Source organism: Salvelinus fontinalis, chromosome 4 (genome assembly GCF_029448725.1).
Source record: "Salvelinus fontinalis isolate EN_2023a chromosome 4, ASM2944872v1, whole genome shotgun sequence".
Classification (NCBI taxonomy): Eukaryota; Metazoa; Chordata; class Actinopteri; order Salmoniformes; family Salmonidae; genus Salvelinus; species Salvelinus fontinalis.
The window spans coordinates 84,119,839-84,146,482 of record NC_074668.1 but is presented as its reverse complement, the minus strand read 5'-3'; the positions used below and the strand labels follow the sequence as shown (position 1 = coordinate 84,146,482).

Sequence of the window (26,644 nt, the reverse complement as noted above, 5' to 3'; positions counted from 1 at the left end):
GGGCAATTTTATACGTGACCCTAAGCATGATGGGATGTTTTAATTGCTCAGGAACCACACCTGTGTGGAAGCACCCGCTTTCAACATACTTTGGTATCCTTTATTTACTCAAGTGTTTCCTTTATTTTGTCAGTTCCATGTATATTCTCCACATATTCTTCCTGCCCCCCTGCACTCATTAATAATGGATTAGTAATATTGGATGACTTAAATGGGATTTTATTATTGGAAAAATAATATATGCTTACTGACAATACATTAGGCAGAGAATTCCTTTGACATGCATAATTTACGCCCAAAATGCATGGTGTGCACAAATAATTCACCTCGAATTGCAGGTTGCAGTTCCACACTTGACAAAATGCCCAGTGTGTGTGCAAAGAATTCAGTCCTTCCTACATATCTAGTTTTTAAAAATATATATATATTCCTACTACTGATGTTGAATAATTAGGTTACTATGACATGTAAATATTGACTTAAATTGTTACTTTAAAGAATATTGTGGGAGGAACAAACAACATGCACAACTTATTAGTTCAATGGTATGGCTGAAAGAGCTTGGATGACTGCATCATGTAAAGTACATTTATAAAATCCTACACCTAGAACACAAGTTCAACAAACTGTTTAAAACTCAATATCGAAAGGGATATTTTAGTTGATTTTGTTTATTTGAATGTCCATTACATATTGCACATGCAGCAGCTACTCTTCCTGCAGCAAGTCAAATAAAAACCCTCAATTTAAAAAAATATATAAATTTAATTAATCAAATGCACTAGTATAAATGATAGAAAGTAGCGTACAATAGACACAAACCTAGATGATCAATAAATTAAGTGCATGCAGGTGGTTGGGTAATGCTCAGTGCATGCAGGGGGTTGGGTAATGCTCAGTGCAGCATAACCAGGTCCCTTCCATGACCATGCTTCCCTGTCATAAAGGACGTCATCTCCTCCTGTCCTGTCCCTCAGTAATCCACTGACGGTAGTGTCACCATCCTGGTGAACTCCTCGTAGTGCACCTTGCCATTAGACTTCACGTTGGCTTCTCTGAACAGCTCGTCCACTGCAAAGTTTAAAGGGGAAATAACTTCATGTTAATTGGCTGATCTGGGACCGACAACAAGTATGTTAGCAGGTAGAAACCTTCAAAAATTAACTCCATTCAAATGATGTATTTTATAATTTGCAAATTTACACAAGAATCAGTTCATGGATGTGTTGACACATTTGGTATTTTATTAGGATCCCCATTAGATGTTGCAAAAGCAGCAGCTACTCTTCCTGGGGTCCACACAAAACATGGAACATAATACAGAACATCATTAGACAAGAACAGCTCAAGGACAGAACTACATACATATTTAAAAAGGCACACGTAGCCTACATCAATGCATACACACAAACTATCTAGGTCAAATAGGGGAGAGGCGTTGTGCCGCGAGGTGTTGCTTTATCTGTTTTTTAAGGTTTGCTGTTTATTTGAGAAATATGAGATGGAAGGAAGTTCCATGCAATAAGGGCTCTATATAATACTGTACGCTTTCTTGAATTTGTTCTGGATTTGGGGACTATGAAAAGACCCCTGGTGGCATGTCTGGTGGGATAGGTGTGTGTGTCAGAGCTGTGTGTAAGTTGACTATGCAAACAATTAGGGATTTTCAACACATGAATGTTTCTTATAAAAAGAAGAAGTGATGCAGTCAGTCTCTCCTCAACTCTTAGCCAAGAGAGACTGGCATGTATAGTATTTATATCAGCCTTCTGATTACAATGAAGAGCAAAACGTGCCGCTCCGTTCTGGGGCAGCTGCAGCTTAACTAGGTCTTTCCTTGCAGCACTGGACCACACAACTGGACAATAATCAAGATTAGACCAAACTTGAGCCTGCAGAATGAGGATGACTTGACCCACTGGGACAGACATCAATTCAATTTCATTGAAATGACGTGGAAATAACGTTGATTCAACCAGTGTGTGCCCAGCGGGGAAGCTCCCATCTGCATGTGTATTTCCATAGGGTCTCTTGGAGCCACAGTGGGGAAGCTCCCATCTGCATGTGTATTTCCATAGGGTCTCTTGGAGCCACAATGGGGAAGCTCCCATCTGCATGTGTATTTCCATAGGGTCTCTTGGAGCCACAGCGGGGAAGCTTCCATCTGCATGTGTATTTCCATAGGGTCTCTTGGAGCCACAGCGGGGAAGCTCCCATCTGCATGTGTATTTCCATAGGGTCTCATGGAGCCACAGTGGGGAAGCTCCCATCTGCATGTGTATTTCCATAGGGTCTCTTGGAGCCACAGTGGGGAAGCTCCCATCTGCATGTGTATTTCCATAGGGTCTCTTGGAGCCACAGCGGGGAAGCTCCCATCTGCATGTGTATTTCCATAGGGTCTCTTGGAGCCACAGCGGGGAAGCTCCCATCTGCATGTGTATTTCCATAGGGTCTCTTGGAGCCACAGCGGGGAAGCTCCCATCTGCATGTGTATTTCCATAGGGTCTCATGGAGCCACAGTGGGGAAGCTCCCATCTGCATGTGTATTTCCATAGGGTCTCTTGGAGCCACAGTGGGGAAGCTCCCATCTGCATGTGTATTTCCATAGGGTCTCTTGGAGCCACAGCGGGGAAGCTCCCATCTGCATGTGTATTTCCATAGGGTCTCTTGGAGCCTCTTGGTGCATCACAACAGTCTAAAGTGGCCTTGTTTCTGCACTCATTTAACCCTTTACACTCCTGTAAATTGGCCTATGGATAGGGCTACATTATTTTTGTATATTTTTTTTACCCCTTTTTTCTCCCCAATTTCGTGATATCCAATTGGTAGTTACGATCTTGTCTCTTCACTGCAACTCCCCAACAGACTCGGTAGAGGCGAAGGTCGAGAGCAATGCGTCCTCCGAAACATGACCTGCCAAGCCGCACTGCTTCTTGACACACTGCTTGCTTAACCTGGAAGCCAGCCTTACCAATGTGTCAGAGCCCGGCCCGCCACAAGGAGTCGCTAGAGCACAATGAGACAAGGAAATCCCCCTCCGGCCAAACCCTCCCCTAACCCGGACGATGATGGGCCAATTGTGCGCCGCAACATGGGGCTCCCGGTCACGTCTGGCTGTGACACAGCCTGGTATTGAACTGGTTAGGGCTACCTTGAAATGTTTCTTACAGAAGAAATATGAAAAGCATATGCATAACCATGGTAGCAATTGAAAGGGAACAGTTTAGAGATTATTAGACCAAGAGGTGAGGACAACAGTTTACCTGACAAGACTGAATCCAAGCACTTGATTTTATGTGCATTTGACATTTTATGTACTTTTTTGCCACATTTGTTGATAACGAAATGTGAAAATACTCTGGATACATTCAGTAACATTATAATATTCCTGTAAAATGGGTTGTAGTTGCAACATAAGACAGAACAATAAGAGGTTTGAGAGAGAGGTGTAACTGCTGTCTAAGTGGCCACACACCTTTCCAAAGTAGGCACAATTCCTAAGAAATGTAAAAGCACTTTTATGACTCAAAGAAAAGGCTTCAACTGTCATGTCTTGTTTTGAGGTGTTTGGACAGATGTCATGTCTCTGCTAATATGGCAAACATTTATTTGTGTTTTCAATAAATACAAAATATATTTGCCGTTTCAACAATCTAAGCCAACCCCATAGTTGCGCGGTTGTTGCTAAACAACCAAACCAGTCTATAGAAAGGCATCATGAGTGCATTCAGGTGCGTGTGCCAAGGCAAATGTTCTTCACTGTAGACAGACTGGCTCCTTCTGTTCAAAATAAACCAGGGTATGACGCCATGTCTTCTTGTAACTATACATCAAACATGGTGATCATAAACGCTGTATATGAAATTAGATTAATGACATGGAAATGTGAAGTGCACATTTGGACTCACGGGTGTTAGGCTGCTTGTATGACGTCAAAGCAGTATTTATTATAATCCTCAACGTTTCATTTAGAGTACATACATAGAGTCCTCTTAATTTACAACGTTTCCCTCACGCAGACAAAACATTTTACAAAGTTTCCCAATTAGCTGGAGGGATGGGGGCAACTTCTTGTCACTGCAGTGCTCAAGTTCAGATCGGCTGTCAGTCAAAACACAGACAGAGCTGTGAAGCACAGAGCCTGAGCTCTGACGTCATGTATAGTATGTTACTGTACAGACACTGAGTTCCAATTTAGGTGTTTATCACTGTCCAAATCTGACATTTTCAACCCGTATACGGGTACAAGTGTAAAGGGTTAAAAGAGCTGAACTGATAAACTAATACCAGGTAAAGGTATACCAGTTATATTTGATTATTTTTACCTCCACCATGTGTTCAGATCAGTGCAGATGATCTATAAGAGATTTTAAGAAGGAGCCAATTCAGACTGTTGAGCTGCACTTTCAGGGCCAGTTTCCCGGACCCAGATTAAGCCTACCTACTGCTCCTGCATTAAACAGCATTTTCAATAGAGGCTCCATTAGGCATGATATCTAGTCCGGTCTTAATCCATGTCAGATAAAACCCCTAGTGATAGAAACACATTGTAGGCTACCTTCTTTATCAGTGAGCTTCTCTCCTAGCTTGGTGAGCTTGGCCCGGAGCTCCGAGGCCAGGATATAGCCCTTCTTCTGCTTGTCCGTCATCCTCATGGCCTCCAGGATCTCCGCCTTGGGGTCCTCCTGCTGGATCTGCCGGTGCATCATGGTCAGGAAGGTGGAGAAGTCTAGCTCGCCCTTCTTATCTGGAGAAGGAAGGATATTCATAGAACTAATCACCTGCAAAGGGCACCATTGATCCAAAATAGGCCTAAATGCTGCTGTTAAAGTGACTGGTTATTTGCTACATGGCCGAGTTGTGGTATATTTTCATACAACTGTACTGAGCATTGTTGATTATTCCTCACTTCTTCAATAAAATAACTTGTTAGGGTAGTAGAGTGTGTCAATATAGCTTTATTTACACAGGCAGCCCAATTCTGAAATGTTTTACACAAATGTATCTTTTGACCAATCACATCAGATCTTTTTAAGCGCTGATCTGATTGGTAAAAGTGAAACAGTGAAAAAAATATCAGAATTGGGCTGTCTGTTTAAATGTGTAAAATAATGAACTGCAAAAGGGCATAAAGTTCAGAGTAACAGAGCAGACAAACTTTTTGACTCTCAGAAAAATATTCTGTTCAATATTGTAATCGGGAAGTTGGGGATTGATGGAAAAAAAAATTGTTGCGTCAAACGTGTTCTAACCAAAGCCATTTTCACATGACCAAATCAGTTAATTGGTTTTAATATTTCTTAGTACTTCCCTCAGGTTAAAAAGTTCAGTGCAGCAATTATGAAGAGCTGAGAGAAGATAAATATATTTTTTTATGTAATAAATGTAATTGGAACAAGCTTGGGACAGATTTCAGCTAATGTGTAGGTTACACTGTGACAACTTCTCCCTCTACCCATCCTCCCCCAAGTAGCAGGTTGCCTGCCTACTAAATAATTTACAGCCAAAACCTCACTACGATTCATAAACAGTATGGCTAGATCAACAGGTGTCTAGAGCCGCCTCAATATTCTAATGTCTTCTGCTTCCCTGCTTGTTCCCTTCATCTGCAGACCTTTAAACATGCTGTGGTAAAGCAGGTGAAGGAGAGGACGTCCCTTTAGAACCCTCACACTCAACCAGTTCCACTGTGTTCTTTCATCATTCCCATTTCATCAGGGACTGATTTAGACCTGGAACACCAGGTGGGCGCAATTAATGATCAGGTAGAACAGAAAAGCATCAGGCTCCGGACCTCGTAGGGTAAGAGTTGAATACCCCTACTATAGACTACTGAGATGCCCCCCAGGGTAAGTCACTCTAGACCAGGGCTCTCCCAACCCTGTTCCTGGAGAGCTACCCTTCACTCCAACACCAGTTGTAACTAACCTGATTCAGCTTATTAACTAGCTAATTATTAGAATCAGGTGCGCTAGATTAGGTTTGGTGTGAAAACCTACAGGAAGGTAGCTCTCTAGAAACAGGGTTGGAGAGACTTGCTGTAGACTAGTGACATTCCCCCCAGGGTAAGTCACTCTAGACTAGTGACATTCCCCCCAGGGTAAGTCACTCTCGACCAGGGGTACTCAACTCTTGCCCTATGAGGCTTTTACAACATACAGAAGTGCGCTGGTTATCAAGGGGCAAAGTATTGACACGTTTTCTTGAATTGAGAGACGAGCTTACAATTTTCTTAACTGACCATCATTTTCACTAGTCTGACTGCTGAGATGCCCCCCAGGGTAAGTCACAAACCTACTGAGATGCCCCCAGGGTAAGTCACTCTAGACTACTGAGATGCCCCCCAGGGTAAGTCACTCTAGACTACTGAGATGCCCCCAGGGTAAGTCACTCTAGACTACTGAGATGCCCCCAGGGTAAGTCACAAACCTACTGAGATGCCCCCAGGGTAAGTCACTCTAGACTACTGAGATGCCCCCCAGGGTAAGTCACTCTAGACTACTGAGATGCCCCCAGGGTAAGTCACTCTAGACTACTGAGATGCCCCCAGGGTAAGTCACTCTAGACTACTGAGATGCCCCCCAGGGTAAGTCACTCTAGACTACTGAGATGCCCCCCAGGGTAAGTCACTCTAGACTACTGAGATGCCCCCCAGGGTAAGTCAGTCTAGACTACTGAGATGTCCCCCAGGGTAAGTCAGTCTAGACTACTGAGATGCCCCCAGGGTAAGTCACTTTAGACTACTGAGATGCCCCCAGGGTAAGTCACTCTAGACTACTGAGATGCCCCCCCAGGGTAAGTCACTCTAGACTACTGAGATGCCCCCCAGGGTAAGTCACTCTAGACTACTGAGATGCCCCCCAGGGTAAGTCACTCTAGACTACTGAGATGCCCCCAGGGTAAGTCACACTAGACTACTGAGATGCCCCCAGGGTCAGTCACTCTAGACTACTGAGATGCCCCCAGGGTAAGTCACTAACCTACTGAGATGCCCCCAGGGTAAGTCACTCTAGACTACTGAGATGCCCCCAGGGTCAGTCACTCTAGACTACTGAGATGCCCCCAGGGTAAGTCACTAACCTACTGAGATGCCCCCAGGGTCAGTCACTCTAGACTACTGAGATGCCCCCAGGGTCAGTCACTCTAGACTACTGAGATGCCCCAAGGGTCAGTCACTCTAGACTACTGAGATGCCCCCAGGGTAAGTCACTAACCTACTGAGATGCCCCCCAGGGTAAGTCACACTAGACTACTGAGATGCCCCCCAGGGTAAGTCACACTAGACTACTGAGATGTCCCCAGGGTAAGTCACTCTAGACTACTGAGATGCCCCCCAGGGTCAGTCAGTCTAGACTACTGAGATGCCCCCAGGGTAAGTCACTCTAGACTACTGAGATGCCCCCCAGGGTCAGTCACTCTAGACTTCTGAGATGCCCCCAGGGTAAGTCACTCTAGACTACTGAGATGCCCCCCAGGGTAAGTCACTCTAGACTACTGAGATGCCCCCAGGGTAAGTCACTCTAGACTACTGAGATGCCCCCAGGGTAAGTCACAAACCTACTGAGATGCCCCCAGGGTAAGTCACTCTAGACTACTGAGATGCCCCCCAGGGTAAGTCACTCTAGACTACTGAGATGCCCCCAGGGTAAGTCACTCTAGACTACTGAGATGCCCCCCAGGGTAAGTCACTCTAGACTACTGAGATGCCCCCCAGGGTAAGTCAGTCTAGACTACTGAGATGTCCCCCAGGGTAAGTCAGTCTAGACTACTGAGATGCCCCCAGGGTAAGTCACTTTAGACTACTGAGATGCCCCCAGGGTAAGTCACTCTAGACTACTGAGATGCCCCCCCAGGGTAAGTCACTCTAGACTACTGAGATGCCCCCCAGGGTAAGTCACTCTAGACTACTGAGATGCCCCCCAGGGTAAGTCACTCTAGACTACTGAGATGCCCCCAGGGTAAGTCACACTAGACTACTGAGATGCCCCCAGGGTCAGTCACTCTAGACTACTGAGATGCCCCCAGGGTAAGTCACTAACCTACTGAGATGCCCCCAGGGTAAGTCACTCTAGACTACTGAGATGCCCCCAGGGTCAGTCACTCTAGACTACTGAGATGCCCCCAGGGTAAGTCACTAACCTACTGAGATGCCCCCAGGGTCAGTCACTCTAGACTACTGAGATGCCCCCAGGGTCAGTCACTCTAGACTACTGAGATGCCCCCAGGGTCAGTCACTCTAGACTACTGAGATGCCCCCAGGGTAAGTCACTAACCTACTGAGATGCCCCCCAGGGTAAGTCACACTAGACTACTGAGATGCCCCCCAGGGTAAGTCACACTAGACTACTGAGATGTCCCCAGGGTAAGTCACTCTAGACTACTGAGATGCCCCCCAGGGTCAGTCAGTCTAGACTACTGAGATGCCCCCAGGGTAAGTCACTCTAGACTACTGAGATGCCCCCCAGGGTAAGTCACTCTAGACTACTGAGATGCCCCCAGGGTAAGTCACTAACCTACTGAGATGCCCCCCCCCAGGGTAAGTCACTCTAGACTACTGAGATGGCCCCCAGGGTAAGTCACTCTAGACTACTGAGATGCCCCCCAGGGTAAGTCACTCTAGACTACTGAGATGCCCCCCAGGGTCAGTCACTCTAGACTTCTGAGATGCCCCCAGGGTAAGTCACTCTAGACTACTGAGATGACCCCCAGGGTAAGTCACTCTAGACTACTGAGATGCCCCCAAGGTAAGTCACTCTAGACTACTGAGATGCCCCCAGGGTCAGTCACTCTAGACTACTGAGATGCCCCCAGGGTAAGTCACTAACCTACTGAGATGCCCCCCAGGGTCAGTCACTCTAGACTACTGAGATGGCCCCCAGGGTAAGTCACTCTAGACTACTGAGATGCCCCCCAGGGTAAGTCACTCTAGACTACTGAGATGCCCCCCAGGGTCAGTCAATCTAGACTACTGAGATGCCCCCAGGGTAAGTCACTCTAGACTACTGAGATGCCCCCAGGGTAAGTCACTCTAGACTACTGAGATGCCCCCCAGGGTAAGTCACTCTAGACTACTGAGATGCCCCCAGGGTAAGTCACTAACCTACTGAGATGCCCCCCCAGGGTAAGTCACTCTAGACTACTGAGATGCCCCCCAGGGTAAGTCACTCTAGACTACTGAGATGCCCCCCAGGGTCAGTCACTCTAGACTAGTGAGATGCCCCCAGGGTAAGTCACTCTAGACTACTGAGATGCCCCCAGGGTCAGTCACTCTAGACTACTGAGATGCCCCCAGGGTCAGTCACTCTAGACTACTGAGATGCCCCCAGGGTAAGTCACTAACCTACTGAGATGCCCCCCAGGGTCAGTCACTCTAGACTACTGAGATGCCCCCAGGGTAAGTCACTAACCTACTGAGATGCCCCCCAGGGTAAGTCACTCTAGACTACTGAGATGCCCCCCATGGTAAGTCACACTAGACTACTGAGATGTCCCCAGGGTAAGTCACTCTAGACTACTGAGATGCCCCCCAGGGTCAGTCAGTCTAGACTACGGAGATGCCCCCCAGGGTAAGTCACTCTAGACTACTGAGATGCCCCCAGGGTCAGTCAGTCTAGACTACTGAGATGCCCCCCAGGGTCAGTCAGTCTAGACTACTGAGATGCCCCCCAGGGTCAGTCAGTCTAGACTACTGAGATGCCCCCCAGGGTCAGTCAGTCTAGACTACTGAGATGCCCCCCAGGGTCAGTCAGTCTAGACTACTGAGATGCCCCCCAGGGTCAGTCAGTCTAGACTACTGAGATGCCCCCCAGGGTCAGTCAGTCTAGACTACTGAGATGCCCCCCAGGGTCAGTCACTCTAGACTACTGAGATGCCCCCCAGGGTAAGTCACTCTAGACTACTGAGATGCCCCCAGGGTAAGTCACACTAGACTACTGAGATGCCCCCAGGGTCAGTCACTCTAGACTACTGAGATGCCCCCAGGGTAAGTCACTAACCTACTGAGATGCCCCCAGGGTAAGTCACTCTAGACTACTGAGATGCCCCCAGGGTCAGTCACTCTAGACTACTGAGATGCCCCCAGGGTAAGTCACTAACCTACTGAGATGCCCCCAGGGTCAGTCACTCTAGACTACTGAGATGCCCCCAGGGTCAGTCACTCTAGACTACTGAGATGCCCCAAGGGTCAGTCACTCTAGACTACTGAGATGCCCCCAGGGTAAGTCACTAACCTACTGAGATGCCCCCCAGGGTAAGTCACACTAGACTACTGAGATGCCCCCCAGGGTAAGTCACACTAGACTACTGAGATGTCCCCAGGGTAAGTCACTCTAGACTACTGAGATGCCCCCCAGGGTCAGTCAGTCTAGACTACTGAGATGCCCCCAGGGTAAGTCACTCTAGACTACTGAGATGCCCCCCAGGGTCAGTCACTCTAGACTTCTGAGATGCCCCCAGGGTAAGTCACTCTAGACTACTGAGATGCCCCCCAGGGTAAGTCACTCTAGACTACTGAGATGCCCCCAGGGTAAGTCACTCTAGACTACTGAGATGCCCCCAGGGTAAGTCACAAACCTACTGAGATGCCCCCAGGGTAAGTCACTCTAGACTACTGAGATGCCCCCCAGGGTAAGTCACTCTAGACTACTGAGATGCCCCCAGGGTAAGTCACTCTAGACTACTGAGATGCCCCCCAGGGTAAGTCACTCTAGACTACTGAGATGCCCCCCAGGGTAAGTCAGTCTAGACTACTGAGATGTCCCCCAGGGTAAGTCAGTCTAGACTACTGAGATGCCCCCAGGGTAAGTCACTTTAGACTACTGAGATGCCCCCAGGGTAAGTCACTCTAGACTACTGAGATGCCCCCCCAGGGTAAGTCACTCTAGACTACTGAGATGCCCCCCAGGGTAAGTCACTCTAGACTACTGAGATGCCCCCCAGGGTAAGTCACTCTAGACTACTGAGATGCCCCCAGGGTAAGTCACACTAGACTACTGAGATGCCCCCAGGGTCAGTCACTCTAGACTACTGAGATGCCCCCAGGGTAAGTCACTAACCTACTGAGATGCCCCCAGGGTAAGTCACTCTAGACTACTGAGATGCCCCCAGGGTCAGTCACTCTAGACTACTGAGATGCCCCCAGGGTAAGTCACTAACCTACTGAGATGCCCCCAGGGTCAGTCACTCTAGACTACTGAGATGCCCCCAGGGTCAGTCACTCTAGACTACTGAGATGCCCCCAGGGTCAGTCACTCTAGACTACTGAGATGCCCCCAGGGTAAGTCACTAACCTACTGAGATGCCCCCCAGGGTAAGTCACACTAGACTACTGAGATGCCCCCCAGGGTAAGTCACACTAGACTACTGAGATGTCCCCAGGGTAAGTCACTCTAGACTACTGAGATGCCCCCCAGGGTCAGTCAGTCTAGACTACTGAGATGCCCCCAGGGTAAGTCACTCTAGACTACTGAGATGCCCCCCAGGGTAAGTCACTCTAGACTACTGAGATGCCCCCAGGGTAAGTCACTAACCTACTGAGATGCCCCCCCCAGGGTAAGTCACTCTAGACTACTGAGATGGCCCCCAGGGTAAGTCACTCTAGACTACTGAGATGCCCCCCAGGGTAAGTCACTCTAGACTACTGAGATGCCCCCCAGGGTCAGTCACTCTAGACTTCTGAGATGCCCCCAGGGTAAGTCACTCTAGACTACTGAGATGACCCCCAGGGTAAGTCACTCTAGACTACTGAGATGCCCCCAAGGTAAGTCACTCTAGACTACTGAGATGCCCCCAGGGTCAGTCACTCTAGACTACTGAGATGCCCCCAGGGTAAGTCACTAACCTACTGAGATGCCCCCCAGGGTCAGTCACTCTAGACTACTGAGATGGCCCCCAGGGTAAGTCACTCTAGACTACTGAGATGCCCCCCAGGGTAAGTCACTCTAGACTACTGAGATGCCCCCCAGGGTAAGTCACTCTAGACTACTGAGATGCCCCCAGGGTAAGTCACTCTAGACTACTGAGATGCCCCCAGGGTAAGTCACTCTAGACTACTGAGATGCCCCCAGGGTAAGTCACTCTAGACTACTGAGATGCCCCCAGGGTAAGTCACTAACCTACTGAGATGCCCCCCCAGGGTAAGTCACTCTAGACTACTGAGATGCCCCCCAGGGTAAGTCACTCTAGACTACTGAGATGCCCCCCAGGGTCAGTCACTCTAGACTAGTGAGATGCCCCCAGGGTAAGTCACTCTAGACTACTGAGATGCCCCCAGGGTCAGTCACTCTAGACTACTGAGATGCCCCCAGGGTCAGTCACTCTAGACTACTGAGATGCCCCCAGGGTAAGTCACTAACCTACTGAGATGCCCCCCAGGGTCAGTCACTCTAGACTACTGAGATGCCCCCAGGGTAAGTCACTAACCTACTGAGATGCCCCCCAGGGTAAGTCACTCTAGACTACTGAGATGCCCCCCATGGTAAGTCACACTAGACTACTGAGATGTCCCCAGGGTAAGTCACTCTAGACTACTGAGATGCCCCCCAGGGTCAGTCAGTCTAGACTACGGAGATGCCCCCCAGGGTAAGTCACTCTAGACTACTGAGATGCCCCCAGGGTCAGTCAGTCTAGACTACTGAGATGCCCCCCAGGGTCAGTCAGTCTAGACTACTGAGATGCCCCCCAGGGTCAGTCAGTCTAGACTACTGAGATGCCCCCCAGGGTCAGTCAGTCTAGACTACTGAGATGCCCCCCAGGGTCAGTCAGTCTAGACTACTGAGATGCCCCCCAGGGTCAGTCAGTCTAGACTACTGAGATGCCCCCCAGGGTCAGTCAGTCTAGACTACTGAGATGCCCCCCAGGGTCAGTCACTCTAGACTACTGAGATGCCCCCCAGGGTAAGTCACTCTAGACTACTGAGATGCCCCCCAGGGTCAGTCAGTCTAGACTACTGAGATGCCCCCCAGGGTCAGTCAGTCTAGACTACTGAGATGCCCCCCAGGGTAAGTCACTCTAGACTTCTGAGATGACCCCAGGGTCAGTCAGTCTAGACTACTGAGATGCCCCCCAGGGTAAGTCACTAACCTACTGAGATGACCCCAGGGTCAGTCAGTCTAGACTACTGAGATGCCCCCCAGGGTAAGTCACTAACCTACTGAGATGACCCCAGGGTAAGTCACTCTAGACTACTGAGATACCCCCCAGGGTAAGTCAGTCTAGACTACTGAGATGACCCCCAGGGTAAGTCACTCTAGACTTCTGAGATGACCCCAGGGTAAGTCACTCTAGACTTCTGAGATGACCCCCAGGGTAAGTCACTCTAGACTTCTGAGATGACCCCAGGGTAAGTCAGTCTAGACTTCTGAGATGACCCCCAGGGTAAGTCACTCTAGACTTCTGAGATGCCCCCAGGGTCAGTCAGTCTAGACTACTGAGATGACCCCAGGGTAAGTCACTCTAGACTTCTGAGATGACCCCAGGGTAAGTCACTCTAGACTTCTGAGATGACCCCAGGGTAAGTCACTCTAGACTACTGAGATGTCCCCAGGGTCAGTCACTCTAGACTACTGAGATGCCCCCAGGGTCAGTCAGTCTAGACTTCTGAGATGACCCCAGGGTGAGGGGCCCTTGATGGCGTACCTATCTTGTGGATCTGCAGGTGTCGGTCGATCTCACCGAAGGTGGGACTCGTCCCCAGACAGCGCATAACTGTGATCAGGTCCTTGGCTTCAATCTTCCCCTTGCGCTTCTTGTCGTACAAGGAGAAACATTCCTTGAACTCTACAGAAAGAGGAAAAACAGGCAAATAATACACTGCTGTGCTGGGTGAAAAGAAACTAAACAACAAACCATGATAATCCATTCTAAAAACAGTGCACAATGTTTCTCCTCTCCAAGGAGGCAATTCAAATGTTCTTGTCTCACAAGTAAATCATACTTTTAACCTCAATTGGGATTATTATTATTTTCTAAAATGCCCTTTTTAAAAAGACATTGCTCTCAAAGTTTGTATCACAACATTTTACTCTACTGTTCAATATCAATTTATTGAAAAATAATGACATTATTTATGTCCCATGTGACCTCCCACACACCAAAAGAAAAGCTAGCAAACAATATAGCACACCTTACCGTTGATCTGAGTTCCTGACAGGAATTTAGCCTGAGGAAAAACACAATACACCATGAATTGGTCTAAACATGTACAGAAATTAGGGAACACAAAACAATTCAATTGTTTTTTCTTACCATGTCTGTAGTCAGAGATCTCTCTTCCTGGAATGCAACTGGCTTACCTCACCTGTCTCCACACCCATCTGCCTGCCAGTTCAAAGTCCGCCACAGAGTGCATGTTATTTAATACCGGTTGCTGTGGAAACTGAGATAGTGGATCCAAGGTATCATATTATCCTCTCCCTTTCTCTTCTATCAAATACTTGTGATACTAATCACTACCTTATTATCTGATATGACAACCAGGATATGTTAAACTACACAGCGTGGCCATTAGCAGACAAGTTACAGTATATGGAAATAATAGTTTAATAAAAAGTTTAATTCTTCAGTAAGATAAGTAACTTTGTTTATATTAAAAGTGGGCGTAAGTATGATTGATCTTGCTCAACTAATAGAACTCCCCCATTTCAAATCAATACCATTTCATGTCTAGTGAAAGGACAGATGATAAGACAGTGGTGACACTGAATAATATATACATTTCCTGAGGTAGCTGCAATATATAACATCACCACTAGAGGTCACTGTCTATCAATCCAGCCATGTACTAATACGGCATATAATAATTTGGTATGTGTATACCCCACTACATCTGGCGTGTACTCTGTATTCCGCTCAGTTGGTAGAGCATGGTGCTTGCAGTGCCAGGGTTGTGGGTTCGATTCCCACAGGGGACCAGTAAGAAAAAAATATTAAAATGTATGCTCTCACTTAAGTCGCTCTGGGTTAGATCATCGGCTAAATGACTAAAATGTCAAATGTAAATCTGCTATAGGAGACATATGACTTAGACTGCTATAGGAGACATATGACTTAGACTGCTATAGGAGACATATGACTTAGACTGCTATAGGAGACATATGACTTAGACTGCTATAGGAGACATATGACTTAGACTGCTATAGGAGACATATGACAGACTGCTATAGGAGACATATGACAGACTGCTATAGGAGACATATGACAGACTGCTATAGGAGACATATGACAGACTGCTATAGGAGACATATGACAGACTGCTATAGGAGACATATGACAGACTGCTATAGGAGACATATGACTTAGACTGCTATAGGAGACATATGACTTAGACTGCTATAGGAGACATATGACTTAGACTGCTATAGGAGACATATGACTTAGACTGCTATAGGAGACATATGACAGACTGCTATAGGAGACATAAACCCTGATGATGTCTGTTATACAGTATATGCAAGTACAGTTAAGCATCAAAGTTCATAATCACAATATACACAAAGTGGAGTAAGAAACATTTATTACTAAAAAGATCTGATATTGAAATGTTCAGACAACTTACTTGAAGCAATACAATGATGTTCAAGTACATCCAACACTGACCTTTCTTTGAGTCCATTTCAAAGTTTGGCTTATTTTAAATGAATACTGTAACATTGCATACTGTAAGATGGTCATTGTCATGTGGACGGGGTTGGGGGAGTGGTGGGGTGCAACTGTAGAAAAGAGGGGCCTGTCCCAGAATGCAGCACAACACTGTGCTCGATCCACACTCCATGTGGCGCTTGCTGATGATGTCATTCTGACATTCGGGAGCGGAGCAGATAGACCATTTATCTGGAGCAGGAAAGTTTCAGACCTGTCAATTCTACAGAAATGCAAGATATTGATGGAATCCATTCAGTCAGTATTAGTCCATTCCACAGGAGGCTGGTGATGGGAGGATGGCTCATAATAACTTTCCTTACTCCATGCAAAACTAACCTGGCTAACGAATTGTTAACACAAACTAGCATCATACTGGCTCCCAGGCTAACACAAACTCGTATTATACTGGCTCCCAGGCTAACACAAACTAGCATCATCATACTGGCACCCATGCTAACACAAACTAGCATCATACTGGACACTCACCTGTTGTCACTCCTATCAGTGGCTGTCCTTAACGTGTAATGTGTAGTAGGACCAGGGCTCGGGGACGTACAGGTGACCGGGGTATTTCTTACGCAGTACCGGGTCGCTCCACAGCCAGGCCACCCACACAGCCACCAGGCACATGGTGACAGAGAAGCTGACAAACAGAAAGAGGCCATTGGCGTCTGGGACAGAGCCCTTATGCCGCTGGTGGATCACCGTGGCTACCATAGCTAGGAAGGTGAGGAGGAAGAGTTGGAAGATCTGACCCTCTGTGACCAAGTACCTGAGAGGGTGTGAGAGAGGGGCAGAAGTGAGAGCTGCAGTCAAGATACTTTCACTTTCTAGAAGGAAAGGCTTAGAGTTGAGCCATCCGTCACACAGTGAAATGTCCCATACTTCAGGTACTTTCAGTACGACAAATCGGAGTACATAAATCACACAATGGAGTACATTTGTCAATTAGAATTCAGCAAACCTCTAAGACAGTGATCATTAACTAGATTCAGCCGTGGGCAGATGGTCAGAGGGCCGGAACATAATTACAAATCATTTGTAGACTGCAAATTGATCGCAAGAAGTCCAAACAGATATGACTAAAACAATCATTTCAAAACTTGCTCACATTTGTATACGATCACATATATCTTTCTACAGATTTCCAAAATTAAAATCACTTGGAGGTGAATTGCTGGTGTTTTCACAGTCTTATATGTCTAACAATAAAAAATATAAATAAAGTTTTAAAAAAAGTTTTACATACATTGTAAAACTTTTCTCAAGTCAAAAGAAGGAAGTAATGAGGGGACTGACCAATAGTAGAGGGCACTGGGTCCGAGTAGCAGCCAACCAGACAGGGGCATTGTCTTCTCCTCTTTGACGTGAGTAAAGCAGCCAGTGAAGTAGAGGAAGAGGATGATGAAGAAAGGAATATACCTGGAGGAAGAGAGAAGGAGAGAACTCAGTTGAAAACTAGTTCATGTCAACTTATTACAAACTCATTACAAATACTGAACACGGGTCACAGTAATAATGTTTACATATGTATATAGTGAATTCTAGTCAAGACTCATCCTATATAACTACACACCTTTTCTAGTCACATATTGTCCATAATGTCATTGTCTATCCATATCATCATATACATACATATTTATATTCCGGACTCTGATATTGCTTGTTCTAATATTTCTTAATTCCTTTATTGAAATGTTTTGGACTTGCATTTGCTTATTGTTTTGTATTGTTCGGTATTACTGCACTGAACATAAGCTTTTCGCTAAACCCGCAATAACATCTGCAACATACGTGTACCCGAACAATAACATCTGCAACGTACGTGTACCCGAACAATAACATCTGCAACGTACGTGTACCCGAACAATAACATCTGCAACGTACGTGTACCCGAACAATAACATCTGCAACGTACGTGTACCCGAACAATAACATCTGCAACGTACGTGTACCCGAACAATAACATCTGCAACGTACGTGTACCCGAACAATAACATCTGCAACGTACGTGTACCCGAACAATAACATCCGCAACGTACGTGTACCCGAACAATAACATCCGCAACGTACGTGTACCCGAACAATAACATCCGCAACGTACGTGTACCCGAACAATAACATCCGCAACGTACGTGCACCCGGACAATAACATCTGCAACGTACGTGTACCCGGACAATAACATCTGCAACGTACGTGTACCCGGACAATAACATCTGCAACGTACGTGTACCCGGACAATAACATCTGCAACGTACGTGTACCCGAACAATACCATCTGCAACGTACGTGTACCCGAACAATAACATCTGCAACGTATGTGTACCCGGACAATAACATCTGCAACGTACCAGAACAATAACATCTGCAACGTACGTGTACCCGAACAATAACATCTGCAACGTACGTGTACCCGAACAATAACATCTGCAACGTACGTGTACCCGAACAATAACATCTGCAACGTATGTGTACCCGGACAATAACATCTGCAACGTACCAGAACAATAACATCTGCAACGTACGTGTACCCGAACAATAACATCTGCAACGTACGTGTACCCGAACAATAACATCTGCAACGTACGTGTACCCGGACAATAACATCTGCAACGTACGTGTACCCGGACAATAACATCAGCAACGTACGTGTACCCGGACAATAACATCTGCAACGTACGTGTACCCGGACAATAACATCTGCAACGTACGTGTACCCGGACAATAACATCCGCAACGTACGTGTACCCGGACAATAACATCCGCAACGTACGTGTACCCGGACAATAACATCCGCAACGTACGTGTACCCGGACAATAACATCCGCAACGTACGTGTACCCGGACAATAACATCCGCAACGTACGTGTACCCGGACAATAACATCCGCAACGTACGTGTACCCGAACAATAACATCCGCAACGTACGTGTACCCGAACAATAACATCAGCAACGTACGTGTACCCGGACAATAACATCCGCAACGTACGTGTACCCGGACAATAACATCCGCAACGTACGTGTACCCGGACAATAACATCCGCAACGTACGTGTACCCGGACAATAACATCCGCAACGTACGTGTACCCGGACAATAACATCCGTAACGTACGTGTACCCGGACAATAACATCCGCAACGTACGTGTACCCGAACAATAACATCCGCAACGTACGTGTACCCGAACAATAACATCCGCAACGTACGTGTACCCGGAAAATAACATCCGCAACGTACGTGTACCCGGACAATAACATCCGCAACGTACGTGTACCCGGACAATAACATCTGCAACGTACGTGTACCCGGACAATAACATCTGCAACGTACGTGTACCCGGACAATAACATCTGCAACGTACGTGTACCCGAACAATAACATCCGCAACGTACGTGTACCCGAACAATAACATCCGCAACGTACGTGTACCCGAACAATAACATCCGCAACGTACGTGTACCCGAACAATAACATCCGCAACGTAGGTGTACCCGAACAATAACATCCGCAACGTATGTGTACCCGAACAATAACATCCGCAACGTATGTGTACCCGAACAATAACATTTGATTAGATGTTTAGACATACAGGCAAAAACATATAAAGCAACTCAATTTGAAAAACAGTCATTGTTTCAACCACTTTAAAAAGTTGTTAATCTAAGTTATATTATCAACCAATAGCATGTTATGACAGCTAAGCAGAAGAGAATATTCCATTAAAAGGGTTTACCACATACCACATCAAATGTCCCAGTTGTTCATCATAAAAATAAAGAAGCTCAAAGGAATCAATCTAAAATAAATAAAATAAGAAACATGTTCAAACAGCATCAACAGCATGTGTTGTTGGTGGATATAAAACAGCATTTGTGTTGTTGGTGGATATAAAACAGCATTTGTGTTGTTGGTGGATATAAACCAGCATTAGGGACAGTAACAGAAGGAGCTGTAGGGACAGCATACATTTGTGTTGTTGGTGGATATAAACCAGCATTAGGGACAGTAACAGAAGGAGCTGTAGGGACAGCATACATTTGTGTTGTTGGTGGATATAAACCAGCATTAGGGACAGTAACAGAAGGAGCTGTAGGGACAGCATACATTTGAGCTCCACCAGGCACCATCCGTTCATTCATCTCGGTTAACCCAGAACTATAACCTTGCATAATTTGGTCGTATTGTATCAGAAGGAGTTGGGTGAAAAGCAGAAGACGTTTCCATCCCGTACGGATTAATAAAGTATATCTTCTCTAATAAAAAGGTGTAGCCTACCAGTGTAGCAGGTTTGAGGTCTTTGATGATGGGGTTCTCTCTGACAGACAGGTGGAGCTGGTAGCCACTCAGCAGCAGACGATGGTTGATGGAGTCGCCCACCAGGTGGATGCTGGCACCCATCACAAAGGTGATGATGCTCAGGTACACGGCGGAGCGAGGCAGGGCCCTGGGACTCCGCTCAATCAGCTGCTCGGAGAGGGACGAGAGCACACACACATTAACAGGCATGTAAACACACACACATTAACAGGCATGTAAACACACACAGATTAACAGGCATGTAAACACACACACACATTAACAGGCATGTAAATGTAACCGATGTGAAATGGCTAGCTAGGTAGCGGTGGTGCGCGCTAGCAGCCTTTCAGTCGGTGACGTCACTTGCTCTGAAGTAGTGGTTCCCCTTGCTCTGCTTTTGTGGAGCGATGGGTAATGATGCTTCGTGGGTGTCAGTTGTTGATGTGTGCAGAGGGTCCCTGGTTCGCGCCCGGGTCGGGGCGAGGGGACGGACTAAAGTTATACTGTTACATTGATGCTGTTGACCCGGATCACTGGTTGCTGCGGTGTGCATGTACAGTCAGTGTGCATGCACACACACGCACTTAGTATAGCATGTGAGCATCACAAATGAATCAGATTAATTCATTACATATTGAAAAGCGATTATTTTGGACACATTTCATTATCACTGTAGCTTCTTATAGGGCAACTGTGATTGTGAACAAACGGTATCAACCAGCGCTGCAGTTTGTGTTTGCTGGTTCCAGACAGTCACCCACCTTGAGCAGTAGGAATGGCGTGATGACATTGTAGGCCATGTGAAAGTAGTCTCCAGCACTGGGCTTGTTCAGGGGGAACCACTCCAGAGGGAGAATGATCTGAATTAAATCATGGATACAACACAGGGTTACATTCATAGCACAGACTTGAATGCTGATATAACTCGGCTATTTGTTTGTTACACTTTGTTATTTACTCAAATATATTATCGTAGCAGGGTGGTTCCACGCCAGGACAGCCCGGAAGTATTTTGGGTGTCACAGATTGTTATGGCAATTCTCACATGGAAACTTCATTGGAAGGAAGTATGATTGACATGCTTTTTACACTTGCATCACAATGTTTTTTTCTTCGAAAGTCATGTTGAAAGTGCCTCCTGTAAGAACCTATGATCCATGAACAGAACGTGATACAGACATCTCAGTGTCATTGTACTCCTTATAGCAGGCGTGGACAACTCCAGTCCTCGGGGACCTGATTGGTGGCACACTTTTGCCTCAGTCCCAGCCAACACACCTGACTCCAATAATCAACTAATCATGATCTTCAGTTTAGAACGTAATTAGTTTAAATCAACTGTGTTTTCTAGAGGATGGGGGAAAAGTGTGACACCAATCAGGCCCCAGAGGACTGGAGTTGCCCAGGCCTGCCTTATAGTGCGCTCTAAAATATGGAATATGTCTTGAACATTCATTTATTCAACATAAAACATTAATATCTCAAAGTACCTTTTTTGATGTAGCATATTTTTAGACATTGTTTGGAACAATATACTCTTAAAACAGGTCACATGTCTAGAGTGGCTCTCTGGTACTTTAGAAGATATGAAGCATATATTAAAGACATAGGTCTTTAATAAATCATAGCCCTCCTTTAGGATTGCACATTCAGCAAATCACCAGCAGAGGGAGTTCCATTTGAATCCATTTTCCCATTCACTGTGTTGGTGGTGGTAATAAAATGCATCATAACTTAAAAATTAGCAGACAACCACCTCTGGAAATGTGATGTACTTATAGAGTATATTGTCGTAAAATTAGGAAAATCAAAAAGGGTACTTATGAGTTTTATGTTGAATAAATTGAATTTCAGAACTTAAACATACTCGATACTAGTGATAGGGGCTATAAAATAAAATCTATAGTTCCATATCAAAATATTATTGTGGGCGATATCATATCGATACTTTGATAGATTTTGAAAAAATATCAAACTCACCAAAACTCATCCTATAGCTTGTTCTCCATCTTTTTAAATAGTGAGCCAACATGTTTTCAGCTCTTTTATATCAATGACTGATCAGAACTCATTTCCCCATGCTCTCTCTTCTCTCTCCACAGCAGACATAGTGTATCAAATAGCAGAATCGTGAGAATCGCAATACATAGCGTATCGGCACCTAAGCATGGTGATAATAACGTATTGTGAGGTCCCTGGCAATCCCCTACTCCACACTCTAAGGAGTATGACTGCACGGTTCACGGATCATTGGGTCTTACTCTAGTGGAAGAATGAGAGAAGGTTATCTACTCGTGACTAGCGACTTGCTGAGGCCCAGCTTGAAGACTCAATCATGATTTATGACGTTGTTTGGATGGCTGACCATCTGTGGGCTATCACAGAGGTCAAGCACACCTTCTCTGTGGTTTTCTCCGGTGGTGAGACGTTCCCATGGATGTCCTGGGGTCAGTGACGCCAGGAGAGTTGGGAAAACTGGTGAAATTTGAATCGACTAAATGAATGTTACTGTGTGAATTACATTGTCATGTTTGGAATGTTTCAAGAGTTTATAGAGCGCAAAGAATTTTTATATGTTTTATTGTAATGTAAGTGGTATGGATTTATTGTTACAGGGAAAGTGATATTTTGTTCGTCGGATTGCGGATAGTTCAAAGAGGAGCGACACGGGTGTGCTCCTATCATTTAAATTCAGTTGATTAGAATCTGGTTGTGTTTTCCTGTCTTCTGTTTTTGCTAGCAAAGTGTAAAGAAATGTTAATTCAGGTTGGGGGTGAGTTTCTGCTTGAATTTGACAGTGAATTCACTTATACTTTGATAACTTGCTCAAGCTGCTGTGTCACCCACTGCTTTTTCTTTTAGAGAGGATTCTGAACTGAAGACACGTGTAACTACGTTAAGCCTATTGGTGACAGACATTTACTCGGAGTATTCTGTAAGGTATCATGTACACTTTTTTTCTTCTTCTGTTAATTATTTTGTGACTAAAATGATATTAGTTGAAATGAGTAAATTGATTCCTCGTTCTACAGATTAATTGACTATACGCTTATAATTTATGTCTATCGATAGTTGTTTTTTACACTATACATGCTTGGATAACACCTTGACATCTCTGATCTGCTTGCCTCAATAAATCAATGCTAGAACATTGGTCGCCAGGATAAGCTATTTGTAACAAGTCTCTTAATCATTTTATAACGGTGCAAGTTAGAGACATGTTCATTCTATTCAGAAGTAATTCAAGGCTCGCTACCTGCACTAGGTTTATCCAGAGACGTACAGGACGTATTTATTCACATATTACAGTCAGATTGATCAATGTAGTTCATTATATTCAACATACTTTCTACATAATGATTGGATAATTTCAACCAAACTACATTAGAGCAGGCATAGGTCTAAAAAGGGCTTACATTTTGTATTAAATAGCTTGTTTGTTACAATAGTTGAAAATGGCGTGGCCAAACATGAGAATGAAGGGTATGGTTTGTGCACCATAGAAGTACACATTCATCAACCTATTAGTGTCAAACAAATCATGTTTGTTCGTGGTCATTCATTATGATTTGTTCTGACAGTTTTAAGACAAGTCATGGAATCTAACTCTAAATTACTTCGTTGACAAAGACCAACACAAAGTTAACATGGACTTGCCCTTACAACACATTGAACAGGCGGGGACTGAAAATGTGCAACAGCTGTCCCTGTTCAAATACACCTCCACATGAAGCTTATATGGTTGACTAAAGTAATCCATAATGGATTTGTATCATGAATCATTTCCTTCAAGATGTTGTTGTGGAGTCACGTACTCCACCCCGTGGAGTACTCCACCCCGGCTTATTCCTCTTTGGGATATGAGGTAGCCTAAAATGGCCACGTTCATCATGATTTTCTCAAAAATGGTTTGTGATACAAATGTAAAAAAGTATGTCAAATATCCTTCACCCCAATGAGGTTTCTAAGTAAGAATTTTACATTTTTTAATTTAACCTTTATTTAACTAAGCAAGTCAGTTTAGAACAAATTCATATTTAAAATGACGGCCTACACCGGCCAAACCCTCCCCTAACCCGGACGACGCTGGGCCAATTGTGCGCCGCCCTATGGGACTCCCATTCACGGGCGATTGTGAATGGAATGGAACCAGGGTCTGTAACGACACCTCTAGCACTGAGATGCAGTGCCTTAGAGCGCTGCGCCACCCGGGAGCCCAAAGGCCAGAACAACCTGAGATACCCAAATCTGTTCAAGCTGTCCTGGTATGGTATCTCTCAGCAGGTTGTCCATACCATTACAATGGGCCTTCCAAAGTCCAGTACCCAGTTTTGCACTGTGAGATAGAACCACAGGTCAAAGTGGAACTGTGGCCTCTTCATTGATGACCCCTCTGGCTTGGACCCTGGTTGGCTTTAGAGAAAGACACATTATGAAGTATGAATTCCCTCCAACTCCAAAACAACATGATACAGAATGACAATGTATGAACAAGACGTTAGCCAATATGTAGGAACACAACAGTGCTGTGGTACACCTATATGAATACACATCAATAATCATTATCTTTCTGTTCATGTAGCCTCCTCTATTATTCATCCCTATTACTGTTGTTGGCCTTGATCTACCTCCGAGGTTAACGCCAGTGGGGGAAATAGCACGAGGACATGTAAATAAATAAGATGCATGTTATTCAGTTGTTTGCCACGGTGGAGACACAGTCCAGTGCATTCCTTGTACAGGCCCCATCTGTTCCTAACTCGCTGCAAATAATGGGCAACATAAAAGCCAAGATACACAGTATTGTATAGCTGTGCTTGACAACCTTCACAGCCGCCATCATTTGAAAGCATTACAGGCTGACAACTTCCCTGTCCTTGGTCACATGACACTGACCATGAGCACATTACAAGGCAAGAAGAACTTCAGCCAGCAAGCACAGGCAATAACTAACCTAGTTTAGAATATATGGGGCAGTTTTGAATGGCAGACTGATATGCCTTTACACTATATTTTCTACTGACACTGTCTGACAGTAGCCTAGCGGACTAAACTCCACGGTGCAGGAAGTGTCTGATAAACTTCAACAGAGTGGAGCCGAGACCAGGCTTTGTGGAATCTAGCTCTGACTAGATCAATTCGCGCTAGGTCAATACTAACAAGAATGTTAATTATGAAACGCCCACCTTGTACACATGTTTAAAAGCACTCGACGCTTTTGGGACAAATAAAACCACTCGTGGGCCAAGTCGACAGTTGGAGAACCCTGTCTTACAGCAACAGCAATGAGCAAACAGGCGGTGGTTGTATTTGAATGAACTATTATTGAAACAGTAATTAACGTGATAGATATCAGTGAGCAAATAAATGTATGCAACTACAGAGGACAGACTTAAGTACAAGTGGGGCGTTTCATAATTGACATTTTACAAGTATTGACCATGGGCGAATCGATGTAGTCGGAGAAAGATTCCACAAAGCCGCTCCACTCTGTTGGTAAAGTTCACACACTTCCTAAACCATGGGGTGGAGTTCAGTCAGCTAACAGTAGCCTAGTCTTTATTGTTTACGTTTCGTTGGAAGACAAATGCCTGAGACACTTCGGCTTATCAGGGCGACTCTTTCGACATGCACGGTGCCTTCCAACCACTGGCCCGTTAGATGGGAACATTAAATACTTGCCGATGATATAAACACGTTAATCACAAGCAAACTGTTCAAACCTGGGGTTTGTTGACGACCGGGGTGCATTGCTTTGACGTTTCCGTACTGCAGCTTGCATTCTCTTCCTGATGTCCTCCAGTCCTGCAACGAAAATTCGCTCCTTATTTTTCTTCTTTGGTGCGGTTTATCGGCGGTTGGCATCCAACCTTCTGGTGCATTACCGCCACCTACTGTACTGGAGTGTGGGCCAAAGACAGAAACTATTGCAAATCCTCGCTGCCAGTCCAGTTTTCCTTAAAAAAGAAGATAACAAAACATTTGGGACTGTATCTAATGACGTTCTACTCAGTATCCTCTTTAAACTAATTTCCTATATCCCCTTCTCGGCCTCTCTCTTTCCCTCTGATACTGCCCACACTGTGTCAGTACATGCTCCACTGTCTCTGTTTCCTGGCAATATTCACACTCTCCTGTTGGACGCGTTCCTATCCCATTTAGAGTCTTATTCAACCAGATGTGTTCCAGCCATCATCTTTTAAAAAATGGCCTCCTCTGTGCCCAAACTGCGGAGCTGCAGGCACCCTATGTAATTTGAATACCACCCCACCATGCCCAAGCATTAATTGTTGACGCGGGTCCATTACGTTTCCGATTTGACAAGAAGATCTTTCTTTAACGTAGGTTATATGATAAATGATCCCACTGATGGTTTCACCAACAAAATGTTTTTTTTTGCCACTACTAAAGCACGATATTTTACTGTATTGATGACAATAATTCAAATTAATTAGCTAAATAAATCATACTAGTCAATAGTTTCAATACCATATTAAGATAATTATATGCATTCTGTGATTCATTGTGCAAATACTCTCCAAAGCATGGTTGTTTCTGTAATTGTTTTAACCAACAGTTGAGCTAGCTATCAAGAGACAACAGCCGGGAAAAAAATTAAGAGAGAAAGTTGAGAATAGAAAATTACGGATGAAAAAATCAGCAATGTATCAACACAAAAGTGGAGCCCAAAAGAGGAAGGCCAA

General features: G+C 45.3%; 2 protein-coding genes across 5 annotated transcripts; both read right to left on the bottom strand.

The window, feature by feature from the left end:
* Positions 1-653: 653 nt before the first annotated feature.
* Positions 654-15,389, bottom strand: LOC129854539 (calmodulin-like protein 4). Of its 2 annotated transcripts, XM_055921719.1 has the most exons (5): positions 14,245-15,389; positions 14,128-14,158; positions 13,636-13,776; positions 4,559-4,747; positions 654-1,071 (listed from the first exon to the last, which is right to left on the bottom strand). In XM_055921719.1, the coding sequence occupies exons 1-5, from the start codon at positions 14,245-14,247 to the stop codon at positions 974-976; spliced, it is 462 nt and encodes a 153-aa protein (XP_055777694.1). In that variant the 5' UTR covers positions 14,248-15,389; the 3' UTR covers positions 654-973. The 2 variants fall into 2 exon arrangements, with proteins under 2 accessions (XP_055777694.1, XP_055777693.1); XM_055921718.1 differs by having other exon boundaries at positions 14,128-15,389.
* A 105-nt stretch (positions 15,390-15,494) lies between these two features.
* On the bottom strand, positions 15,495-25,795 carry LOC129854538 (ceroid-lipofuscinosis neuronal protein 6 homolog). Of its 3 annotated transcripts, none has more exons than XM_055921716.1 (8): positions 25,664-25,795; positions 24,236-24,353; positions 20,702-20,782; positions 19,917-20,105; positions 19,382-19,437; positions 16,939-17,061; positions 16,126-16,411; positions 15,495-15,859 (listed from the first exon to the last, which is right to left on the bottom strand). In XM_055921716.1, exons 1-7 carry the CDS (start codon positions 25,720-25,722, stop codon positions 16,141-16,143), a joined length of 897 nt encoding a protein of 298 aa, XP_055777691.1. In that variant the 5' UTR covers positions 25,723-25,795; the 3' UTR covers positions 15,495-15,859; positions 16,126-16,140. The 3 variants fall into 3 exon arrangements, with proteins under 3 accessions (XP_055777691.1, XP_055777690.1, XP_055777692.1); XM_055921715.1 differs by having other exon boundaries at positions 20,702-20,800; positions 25,664-25,793; XM_055921717.1 differs by lacking the exon at positions 20,702-20,782.
* Between the last annotated feature and the right edge of the window lie 849 nt (positions 25,796-26,644).